The following is a 16,529-nucleotide window of genomic DNA, read 5'->3' as shown; positions in this document are numbered from 1 at the left end:
AAGTCTGATGAGCACAGTCCTTGACTGATAAGGAGCACACCAGGATCCTACTCCTCCCACTTCACCTTTACCTAATCTAACATTTATATAAGCCTGCCTAGATTTGGAGGCAATATTATAGTGTTGCATGGTTTTCTCAATCTCAAGCATTTTGTAAATGTAAAGAAGAATGTAGAAATAGAAAGAACATGCTGAAAAGAACATGCTCATCCTTCTTCATTGAAAAGTTTCCATCACAACACCAGCCAGCTTCTTGCCATTCCTGAGCTTCTTCATTTTCCGTCTAAATACCATTCACCACTTTCAATTTCCCACCTAAGTTTCAGTCCTCTGACTCATTTTATGTTGTTTAATCAGTTTTTCTTCATCCTGCACCGAGCCACCATATCCTCCTCCCAGGCTCATTTTTACTAGATTAAACAAAAACAACTCGCCTCATCCCCTGGAGGTGAGACTTTCATTCCCTGGTCACTGAAGTAACTAATTTCTGAGTTCATGACTGGGTCAGGGCTTTTTAGAAGGTGGGAGCCTAATTGCAGACAGTATTCCAGAAATTTCTCTATTTCCTGCATAGTGAAATTGTGTCTATTTCTAATAGCTGCACTGATAGAAATGAAATACAGGAACATCCTCCCAGCTTCTGGCCCAAAAACTTTTGGTGCATTCAGCCAGTCCTTAGAAGATATTACAATTTTGTTAATGCCATTCCTGTTTTACCCAATTATTTTTTTCTAAAACATATCTTTCTACAGCCTAAAAGATGATAAATTTATTAATACTTCAAACTAAAAAATTAATCTAGAATATACTAAACTATAAATCATGGTCCTGCAAACAGGCAAAGCATGTTTGGGCTGTACTTTTAATCAAAACACAATGCAATCCAGTGAATTCACCATACTTCTTTTAGCTGTAGTCTTAACCTCAAAAAATTTCCCATCCTGGTCAACAGACATAACTAAGCAAAAACTAGAATAAACAGCCACAGTGAGCAGCAGAGATTTTAATCCTATCCACCCAGTCATGGAGAGAGCTGCTAAAATCTGGGTTAATCCTTCCAATCCTTAGTCAGAAATGAAAGTCTGTGCAATTGAAATAGTATGCCAGAATTAGATTTACTTGTGGTAAGGATTCGATTAAGCCAAAAATTAAGATTTTAAATAGCTTCAGTTAAAACCAAAGTCGTGCAATTCTATTGACAGATATTATAATCCAAAAGAGTCGTTGTACTGAGACCAAACTCGTAACTCTTCCCTCCATAGGAAATTAATTTGGGACAAATCCCAGACACACTGATTTTCAGACAGTTTTGTCAAAAAAAAAAAGGAAAAAATGAAAAAAAAAATCAGCTTTTCTCCAAAATTATGATGACAACCACTGGACTGGAATGTCATGAATAACGTACAGTCACTAGTGAGGAAGACACTGAAATAAAGTAAATTTTTTATATTGACCTTAATATGAAGCAGGTCCTCACAAACACGCAATTTTAACTACTTTAAATTTGTTACTGCACTCAAAAACACTACATACACATTAGACATAAAACATGCATCCCATAGCTATCTATCTGTACTGGGCAGGGGATTGACTTTATTTTCAGCGAACAGAGATTACATATGTCAACATAGCAAATTTTAAAAATGAAGAAGGGAGGTTACCACTCTCCCAGGAGCCATTTCACTTGAAGCCTCTTCATCATTTGATTAAAGCCTGCAGAAATCTATAATATAACAAATAGTCTGCATTTACTGCTGCAAGTCTTCACACTTGTCTACAGACAATTCACATCAAGGCTGAATTTTTGTTTTCTTGTTGGAGTTACATAGGAGATCACTTCAAGACCCAGAACACCAGTGATCCCCTTGAGCCTACAAATGCCATGTCTGTGCACTTGTGTAACACATCACACTGTGCAGTCACCATGGGAGGCAAAAGCAAAGTGGCAGCAAAACTCTCAGTTACAAATATTTAAGGTCTATAGTAACAGAATAATAGAGGGAAATATTCAGTTGTATTCTCCATGTCAAGATAGCCAGAGGTTTCAAGCAGTTGCATAAGCATATTTCTGTAATCTTTGTGCTCCAAAGCTGGAAGCTTTTACTCAGGCAAGGCTCTTTGAAGTTACTTTGGGAATTGGCTCTCTGCAGATGGAAAAAACAAATGATTAAACCAGCTCAGTAGGGAGCCAAGCTTACTCTACATACTTGATTTGAAAAGCAACTAAGGGAAGGAGAATTTTTTTTTTAATACAAACTAGAATGCTTGTTAAGAAGGAAAATATTCCACCATCTGAGCTGAACTAGAAAAGCTGTTTGAATACCAGAACTTTTAACTGGGTGGAATATGCAAATGAAACCTCAAAATGACCCAGTAAGACAGAAATCTAACTATCAAAATGAAGTTTAAGTTATCAGGTTTAACTCAAAACCAATGAGCTTGTCAACAGGGTATTTCACTAGCAATCCAGCATGTCATGAGAGAACACGCCAAGCACAGCCCTTAACAAACCAAATCATTCCTTTAACTAGAGATTGCTCTTCTAAGCAGAAAATGCTTTAAGTCTATTGTGTGCTTGGCCTTTCCACCTCAGATATTAAGAGAATATGTCTGCATCTTTATGGCTGTTACATAAAGAACACACTAAGCCCCCTCCTTTGAAAGGAAAAACCCTCTCCATTATCTCTTTACATGGCAGCATTCAAATCTTCAGGAAAAGCAATTAAATAAGCATTAAAGAACTAACTATTTAAAGCATTTGCTTACTTTGCACTTGCTCTTCGTCCTTGACTTCCCAATGAAATCAATCACACCAAAGTCAGGATCTCACAAGCAGGATTTTTGCTTTCCATGTAGACTTGTCTATGACCTGCATGCTATCTTTTCCTAGTGGAAGTATGCTACTCAGCTTTTAGAAGTGCCTTTGCTGACCTAGAGAGCTTTTTTCTGCATAACTTATTTAAAACTAAGGTTTTGAATGCCTATAACCTACTTTATACAGTTAAAAAATGCAGTAGTGTGTGGGAAATGAGCAAAGTTCATTCTTACTTTAGCTTAAGTTTCCCACTGCTTTCAGGCAGTGTCCACTGAGGGCTCCACTGCAGCTTAACAAATCAATAGGACCTACACTGGAATAAGGACTGCTGAGGTGGGCTGTTACATTTTATTATTGCCTAAAATATCTCAGTATTTTAAGATCTCTGCCTCATACTGTGAAAAAAGTAAATCAAAAACCAGCTTCTCTTAAGCCAGGAGTCATCCCGTACCAGGAAGGAACCAGAAAGAATAACATAAAACAATTTAAACAAGCACACTAAGGATTGGTAAGACTTTCAACAATCAGTAAAGACACACATACTGCAGGTGACAGCTGGGTCCACATAAACTTCCCACATATTCATTTGAATTTTTATTCAGAGATCATGCAATGTGTTTTTATGAGAAACTGGGAATCTGAAAATATCTGTATATAGTGAGAAGGTACTGAGCAACTGTTCAGGATATTATAATGTGATTTTTCTTTTATTACTTGCACCTGTCCTAAGTCATCTATTTAGTGTCATTTTTTCAGTGATCATTGGAATATTTCAGTTACACTATGAAGTAGTGACGGATAGCAAAGAACAACAGGAATGTGAGAGATTGCAAGCCTGAAGGCTGAGAAAGGTTAGAAAAGGTGTGACATTATTTTTGCAGTTGTTGAGACTGGTAAAAATGACAGGATAAGTATATCTGGAAATGGCAATGAAGATAATTTTTTGTCTTTACCAAATCCAAAGTATGGAGGGGATCATGTAACTTGTATTTTCCCCTCCACAAATAAGCTCACCCCACAAAGAGCCAAGGCTATCCTTGCCTGGCTCTTCCCCGTGCTCTGTTGTCTGCAGACACTGCTCATTTTCAACCTCATGATACAGCCACTCACTTAGACAACATCAGGATTTATGTCACTCAGGATCCATAACTTTGTTCAGTGCACATAAGAACAATTTAGCTGGTAAGTGCCAGTGAACCTGAGTCTCAGAACAGGACTTTTAAAGTAACAGCTAAACACATTCACATTCAGGGGACACAGCAGAACCAGCAACCACCTTACACTGTGGGAAGAAGTTTGCTTTTGTATTTTTTTCCTGTCAGTCTGTCCTGTCCACAAGTATTCTAAAGGCCCTAATAGGAGATATGAAATTCAGAATTGAATTAAATTATAAAAGGAAATTATGAATATATTTTAAGACTCCAGTTCCTAAAAACTACAAGGTAGTAGGCACTCCCACAAAGCACCTGAACAGAGTGAACATACATAGACAGAAAAAAGTACTTCTATTACTACAAATCAGAGAATTATTGAAAACTCTTTCAATTTTTTATAGAAATGAATGCTTACGCAGAACAGCATCAGTAGCCAGCCAGTGCACAGCAAAATGAGGGGAGGATTTTATTTCATGAAAGCTTATAATAGACTGACCCTGTCTCAGAGGCTATACTAAAGGAAAAAATGAGCAGTAGGGAAATTTTAAATTGCATTAGAATGGATACAAGTAGACACTCCAATGTATCAATTTCCAGATGGTTAACTACAGCCCAGACTCCCCACATTGCAACAGGAAAAGCAAGCACCTCCCTCTACAAGTATGTAAAGTAGTCAATGAATGCAGAAGGAATGACTTAGGACTGAAAAGGATTGCACAAAATCCCAAGGGCAGGAAGCCTGAAGAGACAGAGATGGAAACTGTTCAGAATTTTGAGTAATTCTGGTTTTCTCATACTGTTTTCTTCACAACAGGTCACCTCCATCAGTAATTTTTATTTCTGGTTTATCACCACCTCAGCTCCCCACCAGCATTGCCCTAGCTCACGTGGTTCAGTTTATATTCCTTTCCTCTATTAAATATGCCTACTAAATAGGAATAGATTTGGCTTACATTCATAGTTTTTGCTTTGTTCTTGGGACCCCAGGGAATTTTTACTTGCTCCAATTACAGTTTTTTTTTGGGTGAAGGAGGTTGACAGACAATGGACTGGGTAAGGAAAATCCAGTCTAAGAGCAAGTGAAGAAAGCAAGTACTTCTTTTTACAACTTCAGTACCAGTTTGCTGTTACATAGTTAGGGGATAAAGCTTCACATGCTAAGTGGCTGAGCCATCCACAACATCTTTCTCTGGAACCCAGATTCCAGAAAAGGAAATGTCAGCCTTTTTGCAGAAAAAGGAGAGAGGAGAGGATGGCAAACAGATCAAAACAAAATAAAGGACAGAGCTAGCTTGTGTCCTATAAAGTGGCTGCTGAAAATAAACCAGACCATCCTAAATGATACTTGACTAGAATACAGACACTTCTCATAATTCTTGCATCTGTTTTCTTAGGATGAATTCACAAGCCTTATCTTGTCCCAGTTAGGTACTTCACATAGCTCTGATGCCTGTGCCACACAATTTACTCAGAACTCTTAATTAGCCTCACATACAAAAAATAACATGCAATTTTTCTGGTAATTATATGTTTCTGTAACTCCTGAAAGCAACTTGTTACTTAGAACAGATTACCTTAATTCTATTTTCTGCCATACCCAGTTGTGTTGCACATTTTGTTGAGCTGAAAGGTGGCTATAAAATCCCTGCCCTTTCTTCTTTCATAGTGGTTCTACATACACAGTGTGTTTCCACTAGACACAAAATCAATGCAGTGAAAACAAAGCAGTCCTATTGCTAATTTAGTCACATGGAGAGGCAAACTGCTCAGCACAAATAGACAAAACTTTGTAGCAATAGTTACAGAAATCTTGAACCAAAAGTTCGGATGCTAAAAACAAACTACCACTGTCAAGAAAAGGAAAAAAAAAAAGGAGAAGGTAAGGAGCTTTCCACCCAAAAATCCTTTTAATGAAACACATTTATAGAAGTATCTTGCTGCAAGATGCACAAAAGGTAGGTTATAAATAGCCACAAACACTGAGCAGAGGCCATGGAGCAAGACCAATGTTGGTGTTCTCAGTCTGCTGCAGCAAGGAACTTGTGACAACGAAACAATTCAGCCTATCTTCCTTAAAAGCCTAGAAGGTAATTACTTTCCCAAACCTGCGATGGAGACAGGAAGCCCAAAACACCAACCGAGGAGTCATCTGGAAGCACCTCTCCAAGAGAGCTTAGCCAAAACCCAAATCAAGGGACACATAAAGATATATAGTCTCGATCTGAAAAAAATCTACCTTATCCAAGCTACTCCAAAATGGGTGTATGTGATCCTACTGGGAAATGACACTACTGTCAGCCAACACAGCACACCAAAGCACCAGTACCTGTAGGCTCCATCCTGAGGAGCAGATATGTTAGTGTACTTGGAAAATATTAAAAGCATGAAGATTACCACCTGTTTTTATCTCACCTTTCCTTCTCCACCTTCAGCAAGGGAATCCAGGAGAAAGCAGGGAGAAGAATCTGCATATATACCAAAAAAAAATCCAGACCTCAAATTCTCAGGTCTGATCATGCCCAAATATGAAACAAAAGATGACATAAAAAAGAAATAGAGATTGTTTTGGAGCTGTATGCAGAATACTACAGTGTTTTTAGTCAAACCTCATCCAGAGCCCTTTGATGTGTTTCTGTGTGTTACAGCCAGAAGGAAGTATAAGTCTGCTTTGAACTTGCCCCTGTCCAAACACGTTAATCTTGCTAAGCAAGATTGACCAATGCACAATCAAATAGAGTTTTTGCCATGCTCTAGAAGTTTATGACCAGTTTGACCTCAGATGTTTTGCTAGATTTCCTAATTTTAGTTCAGTCTCTGTAGCTGTTGAAGAGGGGAAGGGAATAGAAATAGATTACACAAGCCATCTACATGTATATGTTTATGAATGATTTCTTTCATCCGCAAGTGAAGGTGAAAGAATTTGTATTCAAATAAAATCTTAGTCACAAGTTTGGACTAGAAACTGTTCCTTCTTCAAGATGTTTAAATCATTCACAAAGGTTGATCAGGAAACCCTGTGTACCACTCAGCCCAGGATCCCTCGTGGCTGAGTCCCAGAAAGGACAGACCTTTCTCCAGAGGAATTTTGCTCTTCCCGAAATAAGAGACAACTTGTACACCTAGAACCTCCTTCTCTTTCCAAACACTGAGGCTTTTTGATCACTTAAGCTTCATGTGCATGGAAAGTACAGGGGAAATTGCTGTAGGGAAAGGAGACAATGTTAACTGCGTATCACAAACTTATAGCTGCTGGGCACCAAGCAACCTCCACCTGCAACTTGGAATATGACATTTGCATATCAGCAAAACTCATTTTCCTGTTGCTTTTTCAGCTTTTATATTACATTTCTTCTGCACCCTTCAATTTCTCTCCAAAACATTCCCCCTTCTAACCAATCTTATTGCCTTAATTCTGGTTTCACAGAGCCTGCAAGTTTCAACTTTCCCCTGACCCAGAATATCAAGTGTCAGGACAGAGGAAGATACATCCCACATTTACTGAAGAGCACAAAACGTTTTCCTCGAAAGAGAGGGGAGACCAGAGCATAACCCATGAGCAGCATTGTCTCTCCAGGGCCATGAGAGCCCCAGCTGGCTGTCCCCCTTGAGAAGGCAGAGGGGCCCCGGGCTGCAGGGTGAACACACTGAGAAACTGGAGCTCTGCACTCAGAGAACTAAACCACATCCAGTTTTACAAAATGTGCCTCCAGCTTCTGCACCTCAATTGCAAGCACAGGGGTTTTCTCTTAAGGACATTAAGTCTAAAACTAATATAAATAGCCAATGATGCTGCTGCAGCTTTATGTATTTATTTCAGTGAAGTACAGAAGAAAATGTCTCAAGGATTTAAACAAACAATATGGTGACAGATGGTGTGGAGACAATCCAGGCTGGGCTCCCTCAGTAAAATCCACACAACTTCATAGCTCCAGGGAAGAGTGGAAGAGAAAGAGTACACACAAACCAGATGACCACAGATTTGTAAAAAATAAAAGCTACAGCCGGCAAAGTTTTTCTGTGCATCTATACAAAGCCCTTTGTACCATCACCATGTAGGCAGATCTACCCCAGAGTCTTCCAAGAAAGATCAAAAAAAACTTATAGATAAATTCTTCAAATTAAATGGCTAGTTCAAATAAGTGACTAAACACACTAATGAACTGTCTATTCAAATAATCTAAGCATCCTCAAAAATAATTGATAGATGAAACACAAAATATGTGTTTGACATTATATCAAAGCCCTTCTGTTCTGTACACTGCATAATTTTATACTTTCAGGTACATTCTCTGGATATATTCTGATTGCCAGAAACTTCCCATGTATTTTGTAACAGCCTATAATTATTTTATAGTTTAAAAGGCGTATTTTTTAATTTTGTATTTGAGAATGTTCTTGGGAAAACAAATTCCAAAGATGCCACCAGGAACGTCTGCATGCAGAAAATTATGCTGAAGGTCTTGTGTCCTACTTTCACAGCCCAGGAGTCTGCTGTGTTATAACTACCCATAGGCAGGCAATAGTTTGGAGAGACTGCATAGGAGATCTACAATAGGGACTTGCTAGCAGGTTTAAGATGTTGTTGCTCAAAACAAAGACACTTAAGGATATCTATTTTCAATAACTGTAAGAACAGTCTGTAGAGAAAGAAAACAGTACCTTTGAGATGAAAATGTATAGAGCTTACTGCAAAGGACTAAAGTGAAGCCAAGCACTCCTCTCTCCTAAATGAGTGGTGCATAGAAACCAACCCTGCACCCTCAGCTCAGCTGCAGCTGTAAATTCAAGCAAACTAAAATAACAAGAACTTACCCACACCTAAACTGAATGAAAAATTAAGTAAACTCTAGAAGACTTCCATGTCCTACAACCTGCTCATTAGTTACAGAAATTCCTAATCTTTTCAAAACTACCTTCTTTTTACTTTGGAAAATTAAACTAAATATCCCTCCCTTGAGCTCCATAAGAATGACAGTTCAAATCTACTCTTGCAGTATTCCAGAAATCCATCCATGTTTTCCTTCACCTAATTAAGGGGGATAAACTTATGTGGACAAGAGAATGAGGAACAATATCATCACCTCAGAAATAGCTAGAAAAGGCCTTTAGAAAAAAAGATTGGGAGAAAGAGAGCAAGAAAGCAAAGCTCACATCATTAATAAAATGCTCCTCTGAGTTCCAAGACCCAGCTGAAAGCAGCAAATACAGCAGCTGCTGGAGCTCTACTTTCTCCCAGCCACGCCAGTACAGGAATAGCAATGCCTAAACCAGCAGGCACTATCCAAACCACCTCACCCTCACACAGCACTGCCTCCTGAGGAGGAAAAACACGGGATACTATATCCACTCACTTCATTCACCTCAGTAAGACAAATCTCATGCACATTTTTAACCATTTAATACCACTGATCACAGCATGTGTGTGTAAAAGATACTACCACAGATTACATTCTAGTTCTAAAAATCTTATGGACAAGCAAGACTTTCTTAAAAAGTACATATAGATTGGCTTTCAAGGATATGGACAAATAAACACAGATTTGCAAGGAGGTCAATGCTACATTTTTATTGCAGCTCAAAATAAAAATTAGAATATCTGAAGGTTATTCTTCCCATAGGGGCCTTCATACAGCTAGAAGAGAAGAAAATCAAATTCAATTGCTTCTTTAAATGAGTCAGAAGCTGGAAATAGTGTGTGCAGACTATGTAGTAGTGCAAGCTACTGTGTCTAGACCTGAAACACCAGTTATATGAATACTGGTATTTTTGCACGGAAGTATTTATTAACCTACAGTTTAATCTTTCAGTCTTTTACAGTAACAAAGCCAAAGTGAATATCATGCTCAGACGTGTAGAGCCATACACATGTTGGCATCAGCCATCAGTAAGGACAGGGATAAAAAGATGTTATTATAGAAAAACTTAAATTTGCAATTTTCTCTAATGAAATACAGAACTGCTTTTACAAGCCAACTAAACAGGCAGGACAGAAATCTACATAGACATATGGCAGACATATGAATTAATGAGCACGTTCTAGATAGTACGACCTCCAGAAAAGATTCTACAATAAAAAACAAATACAACACCCTCCCCACCATCTCCATCAAACAATTTTGAAGTCATTAATAGTTGAAGCACACTTACACATAGTACCAAAGTAAAGTGTGACTTTTGAACTTTTTTGGTCCTTTAGAGAATCGCTGCAGCACGGAGACATTTGGCAAAGAAGCTGGAGGATGTGTGGAGGAACTTTAAGATCATGAACAAAGTCATGTACAGATAAGAGCATAAATGCTCCAGAGCCAGGAGTCTGGGTGGGCTCTGATCACAGTTGCTTAGAGCTCTGGTTTGCACAAGTCCAGCACAGTTTTTTCCATCTCAGATGAGCTAAAACAAAGCAATTCCAGATATACTTATAATGAGGTGAAAATGACAAGTAATGCAAACACATCTGCAAGTATTTCAGTAAAGTACCTAAAAAATCACCACCAAAAGAAGGAAAGATTTCAAAGTACAGTTTTACTCGGTGCTTATTAGAAATTACATGCCTTATTTATGAACTATCCAGGCAGAGCTACAGGGCATGGGGGACCCATGGGATGGGCTGAACATGAGTCAGCAGTGCTCCCTTTCGGTGGCACAGCCTAACGAGGCTGCGGCAGCAGCAGCACAGCAGCTGCTCCAGGGAGGGACTGTTCCTCTCTCAGGACTCACGAGGCCCTATCTGCAGTCCCCTGTCCTGTTTGGGGTCTCCCCATACAAGACACCAATATATCCAAGCGAGTCCAAAGGACTGCAAGTGCAAGTAAGGGCTGAAGGAACTCTTTCCCCAGGAAAGCGGCAGGTAAGGACAGGTATAATTGCAGCCTACAACTGCACTGAGACAGAGTTGGACTCAGATTCACAGCAAAAGAACAAGAGCCTGTGGTGTCAAGGGAAATTCTAATGAGATAAAATGAAAATATTTGCATGGTGAGAGAGGTTAATTACTGAAACAGGTTGCCCAGAGAGGCTGTGGTATCTACTTCCAGGGAGATATTCAAAACTTGACTGAAAGATCAGATTTTGATATTCGCTCATCACAGAGCTAGGGCTGGGTTAGACAACCTCCAGCAATCCTGTCTAACCTCCCCAGCTCTCATAGAATCATTATGCAATAATACTTACCTTTTAGAAAAGCAGTTAGTTACTTTGCATAACACTCCCAGATCTGTTTCAAGAAGTATCACTTTGTGATAGCCCACTGGAAAATTACCCTCACCTTTAACATTTCTTGACTATGTGTTATAACTGAATGCTTCCACAACAATAAAATGCCTCAAATTATGTCTTTCAGAAAGACTTCTGGGAAGATTTACGTTTGCAATAGGCAAAAGTAGTCTGGTTCAGAGACACTAAATATTCCTGGATGTACTTACAATACGTAGGGGCATTTTTCCCCACATGTGAAGAAGCCTTCACACAGAACTAACCATGATGTTCTGTTTTTTAAAAAAAGTATCACAATTACTATCATTATAATCATAGCATGTGGTGAAACAAAGGTAACTATGTTTGAAATCAAATGCTCAAGTCAGAAAACAGTTCCTAAGTAATGTTTGTGTTGAGATGTCTCAAATGTTAAGAGATACAAGATGAATAAACAGTCAGTCTGTTTTCAGCATGCTCCAAGGGATGCTGATACACAGCAGGCTGGCACAGATGCCCCAGAGAGTTCTCATCTTGTTTCAGTAGACTGCCACATCTGAATACGTTAGAAGTGTGTGGCAGAATTGGGGACCAAAGCCAAGGAGCAGTTCACTGGCAGGAGAGTTCCTGCCAAGAGCAGGTGATAAAAATCAACTGGAGCAGAGCATGTGGCACTGTCCAAAGGGTATCTCTGTAGCACAGTTAGGATCAGATAAGTGCCATACACCCCCAAAGCGTCCCATTGGTTTGTTGGTAGGATTTTGACAGCTGATGTCAGGTGAAAATAGATCACAGAGGTTCAGAAAACATTCCAGTTTGATTGGCTTCACATGCCTGTCTATTTTCATTGTCTGAATCATGCAACATCTCTCCTCAGATGGTGCAGGCAAACTCTGAGCAAACTGAAGCTGAGCTGGGCCAGCGAAGGAGGCAGTCTAGACAACACACCACTCACCCCAGATGTTCAGACAGGGACTCGGTGCTTCAAAAGCTTTATGTCCTGCATTAATCACTGCAAACTCCAAATGTGGGCCTATCTCATCTTTGGAAATATAGAACAACTTTTTTTTTTACAGATAGGGCTCTTTAGTCAAGATTCACATTGGCATGGTATTTATTAGCCACCAAGAATATGGTAGCTTATCTCCTCTGAGTCATTCAGTGAAGTCTTCAGCAGCATAGAGCATTATTACAGAGGAATTCTTATTCCTGTGCCCTGAGTTTAGTTCAGTTCAGCACCACATAACCACCTGGCACAGAACTCACACAATAAGGACATAAATGAAATGGCCTTATTAGAGTGCCAGAGCACTACATCCACAAGCAGGAGTGGGAGCAGACATCTTTTACATAGCCAGGCATCTCAATGCATGAGACAAAACAGGAGACTTACTTAATAATCTTCACAATTCAGCCAACACCTATGTGTGCCAGCTAAAATCCTGACAGTGACTTGAAAGATTTCATATTTGCAATCCTTCTCCCTCAGACTTCATCTCCCCTGCTTTTATGACAGCTCTGTGAATTTCAACTTCATCTCCCAGGAATTAATTCCTAAATGAACTGGTTAATTGAGTGACACATGCAAGTCTCATTACTGTGATGTTCCAAACCCCATTGCAAGACATTGCACATTGCAAAGGTCAGGTTAAAAGTTAAGACAATACTAGTTACATGAACAAACAATTCCTTCAGCCAATTCAAGCTACTGAAGACTGCTGTTAGATTGTTTTAACACACAAAAGACGATTTTGATTTCCCAAATGGAAACCTTAGAAGCTAAATTTCAACAGAAAAGTTTGCTAATAAAACCCTAATAACCCCTAAAATCAAAGACAGTGATATAATAATGATAATATTAGCATACAATGAAAATAGGAGTAAATTACTGAGACAAAAAAAAAAAACCTGTTTCATTTTCTAGAGGCTCTTATATAAAAGTAAAAATAGATCTGTATCAGTAACAGCCTGCATCTGCTACCATGAGTGAAGATGATTCTGTAAGGATTTCTTCCACTGCTTCATCACTTAGCCCTGGCTGGGATCTTCAAGTGTTCTTACACTAGCAGAGACAGTTACATGAAATATGTATCAAAGAGAAGCACTGAATACATATAAACCCATCTTTAAAAAACAAGTAAATCTGCACTGTAATTTAAAAGCACATGAAATAACTGCCTCTGTAACTTGGTCACTGCAATTGCATTGAAGACAGCAGCACTGACTGTAATGATCTTTCTGTATCCATCAAGATTTCAGAGCCATTTTTATAGGATCTCTGCCATAATTCAACACTTATTGTCCTGCCCTTGTATGATAAGTTGTAAAGGAAGATCATTCAAGATACCAAGAGAAACAGACCTATTATCTCAACAGGAAAAACGTCTTTTCCAGAGGTAAAAAGTTTCAAAAGTTCAAAGCTGATTCCTCAGTCATAACTAATCATTGTCGCTTTCCTGGTTCTTTTCCCCCCTTACTTCACAAAATAATATATCTGGACCACTTCCTTTTCAGATGTGTTCAGAGAATCCTTTACTATTCAGAAGTCGCTCATAAGAAATAATAATAGTCAATGAATAAGAAACCCTACAGTATGGAAATACCAGGAAGTAACTTACAATTAACATTAAAAATCCTCATGTGCTGGCAAACCAGTGATTTTTCACATCTGCACTCCCTCTTTGAGCTCTCCTCTCTTACACCACAGTGGGAGCTCCTGTGACTTTCCGGCGAGGCAGAGTCCCCACCAGAGCTCAGCCCTGCACTCAGTGCCTGTTTCAGAAACAGCAGCAGTCAGCTCACAACATCAATGCTGCAGTGCCAGCAAGGAGTTCTTAAAAATTGTTACAACGTTAAGGAACTTGAGACGTGAGTCACTTTTGCTCTTCCAGTCTCACAACGGATTACATAAAGATATGTTTTCCAACAAAACCATTTGTCATTATCTCCATATTTCAGACAACCCCTTACTGGATTTTCATGAACTATAGTAGGAAAGTAGAAGTATCCAGTTAGCAAAAATATAATTCAATAAATCTATGGAATGCAGTTGGTCCAAGTATGCAAAACTACTTAATTCAGAGACTAGTAGATCACTAAAGTCTGGCTTATTATTGACCTATTATTACTGCTGTCCTCAAATACATTCAAGTCTATTGCTTGCTATTTCTTATAAGCACCACATAACATCTGCTTATAATTTTACATCTTATCCTCAAAATCATTTATGAACCTACTATTATGAGCTTGTTTTTCCATTTATCATATTAGCTATTAATTTTTTTTAACTCACCATCATTCAATGTGCTGGATAGTAAAATCTCATTAGTGAGATTTTAGTTTTAGAACATGTTAGGCATGAACCCCAAAATATTTCTGAATATTTGATGAGCCATTAAAGACACCATTATGCATATTTTTTTAAGTACAGAGAGACAATTAAGAGCATCTGTCTTGAACTGCTTGTAGTGATTATTCATGATAGAGACCAACACAATTAAGTACATTAGAACAGCAACAGCTCTGAACACATTTTCCTACCTTATCTGCCATTATCATGGAGGCCCCGCCATGAATTCCAAGAATTGGAATAGAAGTCTGAGATGAAATAAAATCCAAAATCTGAGCTACTGCCTCCTGATCAGTGTCATCTCCAAAAACCACTCCATGGATCTTGGTGCCTGACATCAAGTCACAAACATGTGTTATGATGCTCTTAGGATCAGTCTGGTTCACAAGAAGGGTCACTACATTGATATCAACAGTCAGGTCTGCTGACATTTCCCTGGTCCAGAGAGCTCTGATATCTCTCTCTGTTATATACTTGGTCCTTCCCAGAATCACTGCAATGTTCAGGATGGGATAATTTTTCTCTGCTCCATGAACAAGATCCAAAGGCGCCAGAAGAGCTTGGAGTACCAGGAGAGCACAGCCAATTTTCCTCATCTTTGCCAGCTTTATCCCCTGTAAAAGTGATCACATTGTATAAGAAGAACATAGAGAAAAAAAATATATACTGTATATCTTCAATGAAGGTTTTAAGAAAGCTTCTGGGCATAATGCAAACTTTAGCAGCTTTTTATAATGCATTCTTCACCTTAGATCCAAATCAAGCCTCTTATATCCCATCAAAAACTTGGCTTGATAATGACAATATTACAAGCTGGGTCTCCCACAGGCAAAGCAAAAAATGCAGAAGTTCAGAGAAAAGACCAATTAACAGTCTTCCTGGATAGCCAACAAAATTAAAATGACTGACATCATTTAAAAAAAAAAAGACATTATCATCCTTCTCTTTAACCTTGCTGTGCTAAAACAGGTAAAGCAAACCTATTTGCCTTCATCCTGGACATCTATTTAAACTTGAGTCACAGTCTAAGAGGGAGAGGTATTTTAGCTCAAAATGAGAGAAGTGAGCCAGAGGTCTGCTGGAAACCCCAGTCCACATACTCCTTACATCTCATAGCATCCCAAACCCATGCTGTTTTATTTCTGAAGATCTCTCCTAGGCAGCTGCTGCTCAAGGAATCCTACTGCATTTCTGGAACAGATTCAAAAGCAAGATATTCCATCTTAATTCTTTTCCATCCTCTCATGCAGCATTCAGAACTTGAGCCGCTCAGAACTGCTGATCTCGGACACAAAGTTGTCCCTAGTGTTGAAGGGGAGCGTGTTCCATAAATGAGCATCACTGCATTGGTTACCTCATATCTTCACTGAATCTCTGTAGGGGGCTGAATATAGACGGAGTAGGATGGGGAGAAAGATGAGCCACAGAAGGGATCTGAGCTATCTGAAGGAGGGAGAAAGAGAGCAGATCTGACTCTGCAAGATCTCCCCGTTTCTGTGCCCCGAGGGATTTCCACCCCCATGACTGGCTCTCTGCTAGCTGCAAGGGAGTCCCTGTGCCACATAAAGCCAAGCTTGTTGCAAAGCGTCACGCAGAACACACAAGCGGGGCTGTCCAATCAGGGTGGCATTTTTCAGATCTCCCCTCTCATCCTGCCAGCCCTATCTCCATCCTCAGTCAGAGCCGTCTGCAGCTAAAACACACAGCCTGACACGGGCTTGCAGCATCACCACCTACTTTCGGGGCACACAAGGAGACGAGCACCCGACAGCGCATTAACTGCACATCGGTGCCCCTGTGCCACCCGATTGCACTGCAGGGCAGGCTCCCACCGACCGCCGTCACAGCAGCGGCGGCACGGAGCGCGGTGGAGCAGCAGAGCCAAATGCCCCAGCTCTCCCCCGGGCCCGAGGAAGGCTCAGGGCCCCCCGAGCCCCGTCCGGGCCCGCCGCGGGCCCCGCTCGGAGCCGCGCTCAGCGGCGCCCCGGGAGCGCGCCCCGGGAGCGCGCCCGCCGGCCCG

At 39.8% G+C, this 16,529-nt stretch overlaps 1 protein-coding gene across 3 annotated transcripts in view; it reads right to left on the bottom strand.

The window, feature by feature from the left end:
• The window catches only part of GRIN2A (glutamate ionotropic receptor NMDA type subunit 2A), a 168,294-nt gene that overhangs the window by 149,943 nt on the left and 1,822 nt on the right, over window positions 1-16,529 (bottom strand). For 2 of the 3 annotated variants that reach the window (XM_042037005.1, XM_042037006.1), the window contains exon 3: window positions 14,701-15,125. In XM_042037005.1, the coding sequence (XP_041892939.1) occupies window positions 14,701-15,105 (405 nt within the window). In that variant the 5' untranslated portion in view covers window positions 15,106-15,125. Of the gene's footprint in view, window positions 1-14,700; window positions 15,126-15,863; window positions 16,006-16,529 lie in introns of those variants that run through there. The other variant, XM_042037004.1, reaches the window with a different exon arrangement.

This window comes from Corvus kubaryi, unplaced genomic scaffold, assembly GCF_017639235.1.
Source record: "Corvus kubaryi isolate FWS band 111438036 unplaced genomic scaffold, C.kubaryi_AGA036_p1.0 37387, whole genome shotgun sequence".
NCBI classification, from domain to species: Eukaryota; Metazoa; Chordata; class Aves; order Passeriformes; family Corvidae; genus Corvus; species Corvus kubaryi.
Note: the sequence above shows the minus strand (reverse complement) of the source record. Positions and strands in the feature narration are given on the sequence as shown.